The sequence below is a fragment of the Lonchura striata genome, chromosome 13, assembly GCF_050655825.1.
Source record: "Lonchura striata isolate lonStrDom1 chromosome 13, ASM5065582v1, whole genome shotgun sequence".
NCBI lineage: Eukaryota > Metazoa > Chordata > Aves > Passeriformes > Estrildidae > Lonchura > Lonchura striata.
This window is the reverse complement of record NC_140715.1, coordinates 6685627-6701555: the sequence shown is the minus strand read 5'-3', so window position 1 is coordinate 6701555 and position 15929 is coordinate 6685627. Positions and strand designations below refer to the sequence as shown.

The 15929-nt window shown below is 43.8% G+C and overlaps 1 protein-coding gene across 3 annotated transcripts in view; it reads left to right on the top strand.

Annotated features, from left to right (window-relative positions):
- The window catches only part of WWC1 (WW and C2 domain containing 1), a 66281-nt gene that overhangs the window by 21777 nt on the left and 28575 nt on the right, over positions 1-15929 (top strand). For all 3 annotated transcript variants that reach the window (XM_021528623.3, XM_021528624.3, XM_085591196.1), the window contains exons 2-4: positions 8503-8612; positions 13332-13535; positions 15198-15274. In XM_021528623.3, the coding sequence (XP_021384298.2) occupies positions 8503-8612; positions 13332-13535; positions 15198-15274 (391 nt within the window). The remainder of the gene's footprint in view (positions 1-8502; positions 8613-13331; positions 13536-15197; positions 15275-15929) is intronic.

Here is a 15929-nt window from a genome sequence, read left to right as displayed (position 1 = left end):
TTTAACCTTGAACTATCCCAGGAATTTTTGCATTTGAGTGATTAAGGAGGTATGACTGACCTCCTGCTTGCAGAACCGGTTTGTTAATCACTGGGAATGATCTAAAATCTGCAAGTGGTTTTTGATAGCCTTCTCCTTGCGAATAACTTCGTTGTTCTTTGCTTCCAGGGGTAAATGATCTGCACTGAAAAGACATACACAGGAAACAGACTGTCAGTGTGTGCAAAATAAAGCTTGTGAACATGCAGGCCTTTTCAGAAGTAGATAGAACAAGCAAGCAGCTGACTGTACTGGTTTTCTACGCATACTTGTACCTGGTGGGGTCATAAACCACATAATATATAGATTAATGTATGTGTGAATCTGTTTGACTAATAGAAATGGATAAATGCATTTGTGTTCAGAATACCTGAAATCCAGACTGATGCCTGACTTTCAGGTGACTTTGGTGTCTCCTGATCTCTTTTGTGGAGAATCTACTCAGGCAGTATGTGACTAATTTCTGCGCAAAGGAAGAATTTAAATGTTACCTGCACATGTGAAAGCAGTAGAGAGTCTAATTGGCAAATTACACACAACTCAAGATCACCTTACAGAGGTTGCCCTCATGGCCTGGCCAGAAAACATCACTGAGTTCTTGAATGTCAATAAAAATGTATAAAATTATAATAGCTTGGAAAATAAGCTCTGAGGATAGATGTTGGACTTGCTTATCCTAGAGGTGGCCCAATGCATGAAGCATCAGGGGCCAGGAGGAAATAAAAGGGCAAAGAGGTCTTCAGGAGGCTGAGAAGATGCTCAATAACCATGGCAATGGAAACAACCACTTCTGAAAAGCAAACAGCTCTGCAGTTTGAGTTGCTTGAGGAGATGTGTTGTTTATTTTAAGCCATTTCTCTTGGTAATATTTATGTTGTAGTTTAAGCAAATTTGTTTGGTTTACACTAACAGCTTTAAATATGCTTTTTTTCTTCTCAGAGTTGACCTCATTTTACTGTAAGAGTGTAATTTGTTCCCAGTTATCCTTTATCACAACAAGACCAAGACCACACACTGGCAGTCTCTGAAATGACTTGAGGTAACCAGAAGCTTAAGGTGACTGGGCCTTTGTGTGGGTTTTGGCATAATGTCTCCCAAACTTTGAAATGTTGTATTTGATCTCTCCTAACTGTACTCTCCTAGGAGTATAGTTAAGAAGATTCTCAAATCTGTGGTCACTTTTTAAAAGCTTCTCCTTGTTACCTGACAAGCACATTCGTCTCCATGGTTTCCCTCTGCTAATGGTGGTCCTGAATTGTGCCTTTCTGCTCCTCTGGGTGTAGAAGTCTCCCCCTCCAGCTCCTCTGCAGTTGTTGAGGTTTTGGTGCCACTGAGGTGTGACTTGGCCTGGAGCTCCCTGCTGAGGATGCTGCTGTTGGGGATGAGCTGTTCCCATTGCCTGTTTCCTAAACTGCTGTTGGAGTGGGAATACAAGGCAGCATTTCATTGTGCACAGGTGTGTGGAGATGGGGTGAGGAAAACTTTGCCAGCAAGATCATAAAACATTCACTGCCACACCTGCAGCCTCCAAAGGCAATCCTCCTTGCAGTGAGAGAAGATGCTCCCAGGGAAAATAGTTACTATAGTGACAAATGGCCCTGGTGTGTGTGAGGGCTGGATCACCAAGTTGAGTAATAAATGTGTAGGTGTCTATTTTTAAAAGCTTTTGTGAGGAGGAGATTGCAGACAAATTTTCTAGGACTACAGCAAAGTGATAGGGTTTTCTGTGCCGAAGTTTAAAAATAATCATCGTCTGTCTTGAGAATGAGATGACCTCATTAAAAACAAAGAAGCTTGTATGTCATCGTGTGGAGCCTCCTGGCAGTGATTCTTGCAGCAGTCTTCTGAGTTCCAGTGGCAGCTCTGCTGGAAGTTTGAGTTCCTCAAAACTCTGTGCACAGCAAGCCCAGCGTCACAGCTGGAACTGAGGTGCCTTTAGCTCATTCTCTGTCCTGGTCTGTGTAGCACATCCTCGCTTATAATGAACAGTGACTTTTATTCTAACAAGAAATAAAGAATTGCTGTGTAAAAAAATAAATAAATAAACAGAAGCCATTGAAAATAAAACCTGACTTCAAGCTTCTCCTGCAAAATGCTGGGCTGAAAAGGTGTTTGGTTTTGTAAGGGAAATAGTATGAGTGGGAGTATCTGCCACAACTCATAATTGTGTCCTCTATGTCTTGACTTCTTGCCCGAGGGCTTGTCTGCCTGACACACTTGCTGTGTACCTGTGATGCAGGAGGAAAAGGGAGAGGTCAGCAGGGCTGGTAGGGTGTTTGTCAGGGTTTGATGGCTCATGCTGCAGCTGTAAGAGGAGCTGACATGATGGTCCTGAGTGATCCAGGTGCTGCCTGGGTTCCTGGTGCAGTGAGCTGCTGCTGTGGGTGCAGCAAAGTGCAGAAATCCCCTGGGCTGTCCTCTCGCCCTAAAGTCATGAGGGATTTCATAGAGGCCATGTGATCTGTCCTGCACTGATTACAGTAAGGCTCTCCTGTTTAAATGGCTTTTCTTTGTTAGGGGCTCTGAGGAGCCCTGCAAACACAGATTAAGTGGGTTAATGCACATTGTGAACCTGGCCCTGTGCTGTTGGTTTATGAACCTGCCCTTCTCGGGGACCAAGCCCGGTGTTTGCTAAGTGCACAGCCACCTGTGTGCACTTACAGCCTCATGGCTGTGAGCCTCACCAGGAGCTGCTCCTGGTTTACTGCTGGAGGCCCCCGATTGATTCCAAAATGCAGCAGTTACAAAAATAGCATTTCCTGGTTTAGGCAGTTCAGAATTGATTTCTGTTACCACTGCAGTATTAACTCCAGATTTGTAAGTGGCACAGGTCACCCATCTCCAGCTCCCACTAGGAACCTCTGTACAGCCATGTTTAACAAACCTTCTGCCAATCAAAAACTGGTTATACAAGGATTATTTGCCTTCAGTTTCCCATGTAATGAGGTTTTTGATTGACAACAGTGGAGTTCAAGAATATAGAAAGGCTTTCTGAATCTAAGATGAGCAAGTTTTCATTTAATACTGTTTGCACATGATAACATTGGCTTCCAGTTTTATCTGTGATAGAAACTGAAGGTGATAAAAATAAGAAATATAGAAACCCTTCTCATTTTAAAATAATGTGACTAGGAAATAGAGGTAAGAAGCTAACTTTGTATTTTGTGCTGTGGGAGTGGGATTTGGGCATAATTTGCTGTACAAATAGTTGAGCTACTGTGGGCAAACATTTTGCAAGGATGGAAGTGTCTTGGGATGTTCGCCATGGCTGGTGGTGAGCAGTGGCTTCACCCTCGTGCTGCCTGTGCCTGAAGACTGTCAGATGCTCCTCAGATTAGGAAGTTGGGTGATGCTGTTCTTTTGCCTCCGTTGATAGGATTAGTTTCTGAACAGTGACCTTGACCTGCTGTGTGTGGTGGTTGCTCTGGGTACCTGTTTTCCAGGTGTCTTAATTAGTAATTGCACTTGTTCAAGTAAATGTGAATTTCTTGAATGAAATATAAAAATTACATACTAGAAGCTAAGAAAATACCATGAAAATGAATAAATGTAGGTTAAAATGTATTTTTCAAAATACTAATTATTCCTAATAATGACCCCAATTAAAAAGTATCTATGGGGGAATGGCAGTCACATGTATGATGAATGTGGGATATGGGTGACTTCCTATGAGGTGAACATATGGGTTAGTTTTTGGGTGAGCTAGAAGGCCAGAGGTTATGATTTACCAATATCTTCTCTAGCTCAGGCTAGTTTCTCTTGTAGAGCTCCTACACCAAGCTCAGCCTCCAGCTTAGATGCAGATGAAGCACTTGAGGAGTAGTTCAGGTATAACCCATATCTGATGGGTGTTGGAGCAAAGGGAGCACTGCTGGGAGGTACAAAATCTCCCGTCCCAAAGTGTCATCTCTTTTAACTAGGCCAGTTTGGGTTCCATAAAAAATGCTATATGTACAGACCTTAATTTTGCCCCTTGGTTCCCTCGTTGTGGCTGGAGATCAGAAGTCACAGAGTCAGGATTTTCTGAACTTTTGGGTGCATTGCTTTCGTGTGAAAACTGGACAAATGCATCTGAAGGTTTCCCTAAGGAAGGAGGGTAAGGAGTGCACAAACCACTTTTGGTTTCCTTCCTTAGTTACAGGCAGGGTGGTGAAAGGGGAGAATTTTTGTGCATTGCTGCTTTGAGTCCAACTACAGGGAGAACCTATGGTGTGGTAATGTGGTTTGCCTGAGCTGATGAGATTTTTTCAAGGCAGCCAGGAAGCTTTGTGAATTGAAAAGGAGAGGTTTCAAAGGAATAGTCCTGCAGATGTGTCCTAGCTTCAACTTCCCACATGAGGAGGAACAGTCCTGTTTTATGCAGCACTAAGGCACTAACTAAATCATGTCCTGCTGTGAGAAAGAAGCTTCTCCTTTTTGCTCTTTAATCCATCATTGTGAGTATGCTGGGGGAAACACTGCATTTTTGGATCCCTTCTGGAAAATTGCTTTATTTTAGTCTTCATAACAACCCCTAAAACCATACCTTAAAACAAGGAAATAATCTCTTTTTTCTTTCTGTGCTGTATTCAGAGTCTTGCTACACAACATATTACATGTCTTTCATCTAATTGTACCATTGCTACTTTGATTTGTGACAGTTTTTCCCACAACAGCTAGGGAAAGGAGCTTAGAAAAGTAAGTAATATGGTTGTAAAGCTGCAGTTACTTGGGGAAATAGCTAATTTGTCTATAACAAGTGGAATTACAGTCTTAGTTATAAAACTAATTGTTATCTTGTTTGCTAGTTGAATGACAGATTTCTCCTCTGTACAAATGGGATAGTTGGAAGCTGTGGGCAGCCAGGAAGGAGGGCATTAGTCTGTGCTTGGTGATGGGTGCTCCTTGTGAGATATGCTGAAAATATCAGTCTCAAAAGTGAAATAATTGTCTGTTTCTGAGCCCTAGTAACTGGCAAGTCTCCAGTTGGCTTGTGGCATTGCTATAGCAGACTGATCCTGCCTTGCTTTTTTTTCCTTTTTCCAAAACTCTAACTGAAAGAACTGGCTGGATGTAGTTCATGCATTGTATTTCATATGGAAAATAGGAATAAGCATCCTTCAGTTGCTTGGTCCTGGCTTCCTATTCAGTCTGACAGTTTCTGAGCACTTTTATAAGGAATTCAGCTGCTTCTGACAAAATAAGACCCGGACAAAAGCTGAACAGAAGCTTTATAAGTTTGGTGTTACACTTTGGAGCACCAAAGTTGGCACTACAGTACCATTCCCTGATGGAAGTATTCCAAAGACCTAGGGCTGATAGTGCAGCTTCACACTGCTTTTTGTTCTTTACCAAGACAGGGTTTAATGTTAGGTGGGAATCCTGAGCAGAATTCTCAATTCCTGAGCAGAATTCTCAGAATTCTGCAAGACACTCCACTCAGTGTGTAATACAAATTAATTTACTGAGATGTGTTTTATGTCTGCAGCATACCCTCACCTAATGTACTCTTAGTATGGGTTTAATTACTGCTCTGTGTTGAGGGATTCTTGCTTGGATCACTCACCAAAAACATTGAGCAGTGTGGCTGGGCTGTGGGAGATGCATGGCTCCTGGTTTAATCACTCTGCAGGGCTGGATGGAGCTGGTGTGCAATGCCAGGACTGCAGACACGGGATGGAATTGCACCTCTTCTTGCAAAGCTCTCTACAGAAGTGGCAGAGCAGCAATCATGCCACCAATTCACAGCAGTATTTAGAGTGTTGCTGACCAAGTGCTGCACTGGAGAAGAGCCCTGGGACTTGCTGTGCCTTGCAGCCCCACCTTGATTGCTGGGGGTGGTTGTGGGCACCACAGTATAAACTGACATTAAACCATTCGAGAGTGTCCAGAGGATGGCCAGGAGGATGGTGAGGGGTCTGGAGGGGCAGCTGCATGGAGGAGACCAAGGGGAGACCTCATTGTGCTCTGCAGCTTCCTCGTGAGGGGAAGCAGGGGGACAGGTGCCCATCTGTACCATGAGCGTGACAGGACTTGAGGAGACAGCATGAGGCTGAGCCTGGAGGTTTAGGGTGGATAGAGGTGGAAGTTTTTTCAGCCAGAGCGTGCTGGGCACTGCCCAGGCTCCCCAGGAAATGGTTATGGCCCAGAGGCTGCCAGAGCTCCAGGAGAGTTCGGACAATGCTCCCAGGGATGCACAGGGGGCATTGCTGGGGGCTCTGTGCAGGGCCAGGAGCTGGACTGGATGATCCCTGTGGGTCCCTTCCAGCTCAGCATATTCCATGGTTCTGTGATCCCAGCATGACTGTGCCCCTCTCAGGGATGGGAGCACTTCATCTGGTTCAGCATTTGGCACTGTGCCCTCCCTCTTCCTGCCCGTGCTGCTCCCACATGAGCCCCTACGGTTAAATAAAAGCAGGTGCCGTTTTCAGAGAGGGGGGAAAGTGTTAACCCTGGTGTTTAACTTAATATTGCCAACACGTTTGCTGCAGCACTTTCATCTCTGTTATCTCCAGAGAGTGGCTTATATCTGACCTTGCTCTGCATTTTTACCCTTGTGCATCTTTGATTTGATCAACTCAGAGCAGCACATATTGGGTACTCAGGCTGAGGCAACAGCTTGATCCACAGGTAAAAACATGGGATAAGGGATAGCAATCAGAAGCATTGAGATTCTATTTTATTTTCAGGTAATCTCTGTTTTCTATACAAACACAATTTTGGTACACAGTCTAGATTAAGAACTGTAAAAATAAACCCTTCAGTGAAACTTTACTGAGAAAGTTTTACAGTTCCATCTTGTGAAGCTCTAAGTTCTTTTGCACAGCAGAGCTTTAAATTAAATTGAAATTTTCTGAGAGAATAGTGATTGAAACTCTGCTTTATATGGCAAAGGCAGTGCGTTGAAAGGGAAATGCAACAGCAGGTAAATTAGAGGTGTTAGTGGCTTTACAAAAATGTTCCCACCCCATTCTTACTGCATACCAGACTTATAGGTCATATTTAGGGGGAATTATGTTAGTTGTTAAATGTTGATCTTATGTTGAAGACTTATATATAAGTTGAAGGCTATATCTTCTGGATGAAGGCTTTTTTCCTAAAATTCCTCTTAACAATGAGTGACTGTAAGATGTTAATATGAGAGTAGCAGCTGGTTCTCAGTGCCTCCAGATGATGCCTGCTCAGAACTTAGTAAAACTCTTTGTCAGCCCTTCTTAATTCCCTTTGGGTAGGGAGGACTTGCTGGAAAGCTGTGCAGCCTCCTGCAGTGGGTTGCAGAGCTGCTCTGTCCCCCTTTGGCTCCCTGGAGTGTGCTGCCTGCACGTGGCAGAGTTGGGTGCAGCTCTGGAGGTGCTTGCTGACCCCTTTGCTCTCGCTGTGTGCCTGCCTGGAGGGACTGTGGTGTTGTACAGTGTGTCCTGTGCTTTCTGCCACAAGGGCTTCTCTGGGAAGGCAGACTCAGCCCCCATCCATCCATCCATCCATCCCTCCCTCCCTCCCTCCCTCCCTCCCTCCATCCATCCATCCATCCATCCATCCCTCCCTCCATCCATCCATTTATCCATCCATCCATCCATCCATCCATCCATACACACACCACCCAGAGCCCGGGGCCTGAGTGATGGATCTCTGGGCCTCTGGTATATTGTGCTTTTGGCAGCTGGGGATGTGAGGCATCTGCAGGATTAATTCCTCCTGCCTTGTGCCTCCCTGCAGTGCTGTTTGGTTTGGAGTTTTGTTGGTGCAAGCTGAACCTCATTAGCTCTGAGGCAAAGGGAGGAAAGGGACGTGGTGTTGGTGATTAAAATCTGTACAGCCACTCAAGGAGTGGGTACTCTCAGCTTTGTGTTTTGCCATACAGGCCTTCAGAGTGTTGCTGGCTGTGGTCTGTAGTAGAAAAACTCATCAGAGCAGTGCTGTGGAAATACTTCCTTGTTCGGACAGAGTGGGTTACATGTTTTCTGATACTGAGAAACTAATCTTGTTTGTCATTAATGAAACAGAGCATATTGCAATGCAAATGAGAGAAGTTGCATGACAAGTGGTCCCACAGTCCTCAGCACTTGCTATTGATTGTTCAGTCTTACTTATTCATGCTATGCAAATTGCATTTCTCATCTTGCTCCTTCTTGTCTACGTATTTTTGGTACAGGACTTGCCTGCAAACAGTCTTGTTCTTTCACTGGGGAGGCAGGAATTGTTTCTGGCAAAGTTCTTAATGTTCCTTTGTTGAGCAAGTACTGGCTGAACCAGGGAAGGCTGCAGAGCTGTGTCAGAATGAATTCATCTTGCTCTAACTTCAGATGGAGAAAGGGAAGAGTTAGTGGTGTATTATTTGATAAGAACAAAGGCTTTAAAATAGTTTTCAGCTCTCTTTGGTTTTGATACTGAAGCCCTTGTGGCATTTGTTTTCTAGTCAGTTTTTTGGAACAAGGCATGTGGGAGTGTTCTTTTATTCATGCTAAATATTATTTTGCATTTCAGGTATACTAAACCACTGACCTTCGCTGACTGCATCAGTGATGAGTTGCCCTTAGGATGGGAAGAAGCTTATGACCCTCAGGTTGGAGTCTATTACATAGACCACAACACCAGTAAGTGACATGCTGCTGTGTTTTTGCAGAGCAATTTCTGCCTCTGTTAAAGTATACTGAACACAAAACCACAGAGTTGCTAACAGCATGTTTTAGAGTCGATGAGACCTGCAGCTTGTGGAATTAAATCCTGTCCTTCTCCATCATACAAAGTACTTCCCTCTCTAAGCAGGAATTTGAGACCTTTTGGGTTGCAATCTTCTAATTGGAAGCCACGTTCAAGCCAATACTATGGACACACCTCTGTCAGATTTGGTTCTGCTGAGGAGTCCAACCGGGTAGCAGTGAACTGGAGTTTGTTCTTAGCCTGGAATTTGTCCCTGTTGGCAAGACCATCAGAAACAGTGCAAAGGTCTTGTGCTGATTCCCCTGGCAGGGGTGAACTGAATGAGCACGAGCTCCTTTGGCTGCAGGAGCTCACACTGCCTTTGCTGGAGACAAAACCCTCAAGTAAGCTTGGGATGTCCTGTTCAGGGTTCAGGCTTGGGGTGTCTTTACCCTGTGTCCTCAAACTAAGCCACTGCTTACACCCTTTCCTAGATTGCTTGATTGACCAAAAGAGTTAATTTTGTAAACTCATTTGAATTATAAGAAAATACAGCATTTGTTATATCATTACAGACATTACTAGAATAACTGTAATGGGTTATGCTAGAACAAATCCCCTGGAAAAGTAATAAGCAAAACAAATAAGTGACGTTGATTCTCTTTACAGAACAGCTTTAGCAGCAGCCCAGAAATTCACAGCACAACCATGTCCAGGCCCTTTTAGGGGAGCTTGCAACTCATGGTGAAAGAAACTTTGAAAAGACAAAAGTGCCTCGAAGTTGTGTGTTTTTTAAAATCTACTTAAAATCTAGGTGCATTTTTTTCCTTGGTCCATTTTTATCCCCCTTTGGGTATCTTCATCTTCACATCCTTCCCTTTTTCAAAATTGCCATAATTTCACCTGGCCTGAGACTGCACCCTCCAAGCTTTACAACTTCATTTGAGTATTAAAAATGCAGAATGAAAAAAGCCTATTCCCAAAAAGCCTAACTGACCCCCACAATACAAAAATCGTAAGTTTCCAGATGTAAAGGTGACACAAATATTTTTATTTAGAATTTATGTAAATCCTGTGATTTTAGGATGACATATCTTTAAATGGCTTCATCCTAAGTATTTTTCTGTAAGGTAGGGGATGATTTTTCTTTTTATTGGAAAGGGTAGGCAAGTCTACAGGATCACACAAAGGAGATCTGCAGGGGAGAGGAATGGACAAACTTTGCTTTAGAAGGTACTGAGTTGTAAGGCACAATTTTGGATTTAGAGGTCTGTAAGACCAGGTCTGGTGTCCATTTCACAGTCTAGGAATGGGAAAATAGCCTTGACCTGAAGCTGTGGGACATGGAAGCTGCTGGACCCCTGAAGTGTTTAAGTTAGCAGAAACTCCATCATTGTTAAGTTTGAGGTTGGACTCAGTGATTCTAAAGGCCTCTTCCAGCCTGAATGGTTGAATGCAGCTGGGTCAAACCAAACATGGTTTTATTTATACATTTGAGTTGGTGCAGGGTGAACATGCAAAGGTCTGGTTGCAGGTCAGGTCTGTGCCTCTCACAGGCACCACAGGATCAGGGGCAGGCAGAGAAGCCTTCCAACTGTGCTTACACCTGCTTAATAACAGTGCCTTTCAAAAAGTTCCACTTTTTGTAAGTGGGATGTCAGATGCCTCGATATTTAAATGAGAATTTCAACTAAAAAGTTGAAGAGGAACAAACTTATGGCATATTTCTTGTGCCAGCTCTAATGCAGATCACGACAGAGCAGAGCACATCCATTTACCTAAACCTAATCAAGCAGCTCATCTTTGTGGTTTATGTTGAAGTATCCTCTGGAGAGTGTCCAAAACTTTCTTCCTCTCCAAGGTCTCTAGCAGGAAGGAACTGCTGAGGCTGGAAAGGGAATGGAGCCACATTGGGTCTTGCTCATACTGCACAAGTATTTGACACTAATTATCAGAAATGAGCCCAAGGATAGACTTAAATGAACTCTAAAGGCAGGAGCCATTAAAAGAAGCAAGATGGAGAACAATTGTAACCACCTCTCTGAGGGAAAATAAATACAATTAAATTGAATTGAGTACCCAGAATATTCCTAGTACAGTATTAATGCACAGCCTTGAGTGTGGCTCTCTGGGAGAACTTTGGAGTGTGATTTGCACAAAGGAATGATGCTGATGCAAGCATCATAAACCTACATTCCTCCGACATGAAGCAAGCAGATTTATTTATGACAAGCTCAACATTAAATTAGGAATTCACAAGACAACAAATGATGCAATAGCCTGAATTTCTATAGTTCTTTCATCTCACTTCTGAATGTATTTTGCATTTCTCAGTAGCTGGGGCTCAGTGAGAACCCTTGGCCAACACTTTCATTGATTGGTTTTACATGTTTGAAAACGAAAGCTCAGAGCTGCAATCAAGGGGTAACAGCTAGAGCTTTGATTACTGAATAGGTTGAGGTGAATATTTAGAATAAATCTGGACACAAAGCACTTCAATACCTCAGTGTGTTAGCCATCCTCTCTGTGAGCTGTCTGCTGAGCATGCCCTGGGTCTGATTGTGGATGGGCTCGGAGCACTGGCAGTGCTTCACCACATCACAGAGGTGTTCAGGATTGGAGGCTTTTGCAGTCTTCCTCCTCATTGCTTATAATAGAGGAATTTTCCTGCAGCAGCTTCCACCACCCTTCTTGGGATTAGAGGAAGAATGGGCTGCTAGTCTAAGGAAAAACTGGATATAAGCAGGCTTGAAGACTTATGTTGAGGTAGACTTACCTGCATCAGACCTCAAGAGGTACTTTGCCAACATACTTTTTATGCTGGAAATTAGAGAGCCCTAAGTCACAGCTGCTGGTGGCTGTGCAGTCGTGTCCAGGGAAGCTGCATGTCTGGGAATGTGGGGGCAGCTCCCTGGGTAACAGCAGACTTCCCCCTTCTGGTTCAGCTGTGGGGAAAAGGCAATTACTTCATCTGGGTGTGGGTGATGGTTATCTGGAAAATGGGATTTAAGGGCAAGAATTGAGGCAGGAACATGGATGTCAGAGTCTTATGGGTTCTGTGTCCTCCTGATCTTTCTTTTGCTGCCTCTAGGAGGACAGTGCTATCCACAAAGGCACCTACAGCTGGTACAAGCAGCTGCTTTTCCCTCATATTATTTTGGGGCAGTTTTTCAGGTCCAGGCCTAACTGTAATATTATATCAGCTAAAATATTGCTTCTGCTTGCAGGACCTGGAAAGGACTCAGTAGAAATGCTTCTAACAAACTATTCTGGGGTTTTCTGATGCATTTTGTGGCTTCTCCAAGTTTTGCCATGTAATTTGAAGCACCTTGTGTTCCTTTGGGTCTTGAGGTATTGTTAAAAACAGCTTACTGCTGGAGTAGCCGATTAATTTTCTCCTCAGCATGATCATGAACAGCTTGTGAAAAGGATTGAGTGTCATCCCTTGGGTAAACCCCTTTATTTCTAGTTCTGCTGCTAAGAATATTGTCTAACTTTTCTTCCCCACATCCTGTGTACTGCAGTGCTAGTCTTATGCCTGACTTCGTAAGAGCAGCTCATACCTTCCACTCTGGCAGCTTTTTCTAAATATTTAAAGAGGCTCTTAAGATATGCAGATTAGATTCCCACTGATAGTTTCAAGCAAGTCCTTTCCATTAATTATTCATTGTTTGGTAACTAGGCATCCTTATTCAAGCATGTTCATTTAGACAGTTCAGAGCACTTGGTCAACTAAATATTGGAACCTGCTCCAAACAAGAACATGTAATAGCCTTGAAATAGAAATGAAAAATGTTTTGAGCATTTCCTCACAAAACAGAGACACACACTGACAATAAATTTACCTCGTTAGTATTAGATGTGGTTGCATGTCTGTGACTTTACTCGTTTTTCATTATTAGAAACCTGGAAAGCAAAGTATTGGTTGTGTTGGGGTAACAGAGATAGAAGTGCTGTGGCTGCTGCATTCTCTATATTACCCTAAACTCCACCTCCCACATCCTTCAGTCATTTACTGCTGTGCCTGCTTTCCCTAAAGGAAATGTTTACTCCTCTCTGAGGTTCTGTTTGTATAATGTCATTTAAGAAGCTTTCACAAATCTGTGATTTAATCAGATTTTATTTTTACTTACCTCTGGAATCTGAGTGAGCAGGTTTTCTTTCCCCTCTGCAATAAAAGCCACTTGGTAGCCAAAGAGGATGGGCAGAGTTGTAATTGCTTTCATGTTGTCAGGTGCAGTATAATGCAGTTATGTGGCAATGATATTTTCTGAAAGTTTTATCAGTGAAATAGTAGAAGCACTTTGTTGGTAATGTTATAAAGCAGGTGCAATAAAGATTAGTCTAACAGTCAGTGTCTTAGAATTGTGTATGCATATTCTTAGGTGGGTGTTTTTAAGAGCCAGAACCAGGGCAGCTTCAGCAGCAGAGGAGTTGGAGAGTTCTATGACAGTTTTGTTGTGTATTACTCTATTCGGCATGGCAGAACTCATTGGAATTCATTGTGGAGCAAGTTACCTCCTCAGAAAAAAGGAAAATGTCATTATTCAACTTCTTTATTACAGGGATGGGGCAAGAGACTTATTTTAAAGTGTCATAAACAGTGGAGCTTTCCCAAGTAGCAGAACAAACCTGCATTCTGTTGATGTTGCTCTCCTCTGTTTTCTCTCCAGAAACGACTCAGATAGAAGACCCGCGGGTGCAATGGCGGCGGGAGCAGGAGCACATGCTGAAGGATTACCTTGTCCTGGCCCAGGAGGCCATTGCTGCCCAGAAGGAGATCTACCAAGTGAAACAGCAGAGGCTTGAGCTGGCCCAGCAGGAGTATCGGCAGCTGCACGACGTTTGGGAGCACAAACTGGGCTCTCAGACCAGCTGTGAGTACTCAGTGAGCTCTTAACCAGCTCTTTCCTCAGCTGTGCACCCTGTAGGGCAGTAAAAGGCATGAAGCTGGTCCTTGGACAGAGCACTGGGATGGTGTGCCATGTCACTCTTCATGTTTGATCAGTTTGTTTCAGAAATGGTGTCTGCCCAGCACCTGATTGCTATTAAACACTCCTGTGTGTGGCTCAGTCACTGGAGTCAACATGCAGATTTTCTGCACGGGCTTCAACAAATGCTAGAATTGTGGTGTTTGGCTCAGTGTGAAATAGTTCACTTACATGGTATTTTCCTTGATTTCTCTGTTTAAAGAACAGAAGCAGGGCAAGAAGGTCTATCTTGGACAGTATTCCCAGGCCCTTTTGTAGTTTTACATCCCAGGTAGTTGAGTAATGGTCTAGTGAAGCTGAGGATCTGTATTTTATGCCATGTTCCAAGTCACCACTGGTGTATTGCCTCTGTGTGTGTGAAGAACAGCAGTTTGTGCTCCATATTGTGTCACAACACATCAATACCAATGTCGCTTCAAGATTTGGTGCATAAATCTTTATAGAATTCTGTATTTGCTCCTTACTGGTACTAGCTAGCAGCTGGAAAATGTCCAGAACAGGATTTATTTCCTGCATGTATTCCAGAATTTTTGTTATAATCCTCAGAGTTGCAGATTTTCTGTGTTCTTGCCAGCCAGAACCTCCCCCTGTTTCACTCTTGTGAGTTATGTGTGATGATGGAGAATTCCACTGGCTAATCCTGTGCCTGGTGTTAAAATTTTTTAAGTAGTTTTCTGTCAACTGAAGGATTCTTGTTTGATAAGGGTGCTGTCCCTCATCTCTAAAGAACTGGGTTTGCTCTTTTCTTAGGACTACTCTGCCCAGAGCAGTTCACTGAGAACATGAGTTACATGGGCGAGATGGGATCTGTCTTGAAAAATACAACCAAACAGAAATAACTAGAAATGCTTTCCCATGTTTTATAGGGCGTAAACTGATGGCTGCAAGGATTAGAATATCTCCCTTGCCTACAGCTACCTCTAACAACATTGCACTTTGGGGAGCTTCTGTACCTTCTGAGGCAGAAGGGTTTAACTGCTGCTGAGAAGAGAGTTCTGCTCTTAATGGGACATTGATTTAATCTGGTGTGACACATTGTATGGTTGGTCATGTCCTCAAGGCTGTGAAAAGGCTTGCATCACATTTTTCAGTTTCTTCTCATTCTTTGCTTGTCTTTGTTTCTAAACATTCAGTGGATTGTCTGCTCAATGAGGGAGTCTGAAAAAAGTAACTAAGTAAACCTTCATGCAATGCCTGTCCCTTCAGCTCTGTTAAATGCCTTTGGAAATGCAGGAAGCCACACTCTTGAATGGAGCAACTGTGTTTGGGACTTTGAGTTAAGTGTGTTAACCTGGAACAAATCCAGACTTTGGAGATGCAGGACATGCTTTGGCCCCTTCAGTCTACACTTTTTGTGGAGTACTTGACTGCACTAATGCCTTTCCCTGTCTTTAAGCAGTGAGATGTGGAAGCTGGGTAACAGACCTACACCAGCAATGTCCGGAGGTCTGGTTGTGCAGGAGTGATGGGAGACCTCAGTCTGTGGTGAGCTAGTAAAAGTGTAGGGAGGAAGGCAGAGCTGCTAAACTGGCTCTGTATTTGTTCCAGTGCTTTCTGGCTCCTCATCAAGTTCCAAGTATGACCCCGAGATCCTCAAAGCAGAGATTGCTACTACAAAATCCAGGGTGAGTAGTACAAATGGACCTTTGCTTGCCATGAGTAATGTTCAGGTATTTCCAGACCTCATGGCAAATACTGAAAGGGGACACCAAAGCAGTTGGGAGAGCTAATGTTGCCATTTAGGAGGTCATTTATCAGGATTTTCTAACGTTGCAGTCTTAGGAATTTGAAACAGCTTTTTTCTTCCCCTTAGACTGTAGCCTGGCTTGGCAGCTGGCAGTGCAGGGTGGCTGTGGGGTGTGGAGCTGCATGCTGGCTCCTCCAGTGCTGGAGAGCTGGGGTACTCCACAGGGACTGGCAGCTGCTCTGTGCAGGGCTCAGGGCAGGCTGTCAGCAGGGGAGGGTGTGCTCTCATGCAGAGCTCAGCTTGGGAGGAAGAAAGGCCTAAAGTAAAGTAGGTCAGTGTGGCCTCTGGAGGAATATAAAACAGCAAGCTGTAGGGTCAGTGGATTTACAATATGATTGTCATCCTGCTGGGTTACTCGTGCAGTGGGGCCTTTTCACTGGGGAGCTTGGAGGGTGGCTCAGTTGCTGCAGGGTAACTCCTGTCCTGATGCTTAGCAGTTTTCTTAATTACTTAAAACATTTCTGAGCAAAGCTGGCATGTGTTTCATTGCTCTCTTTTTTGAATTTTTCCCAACTTTTCCACTTACGTGGCTG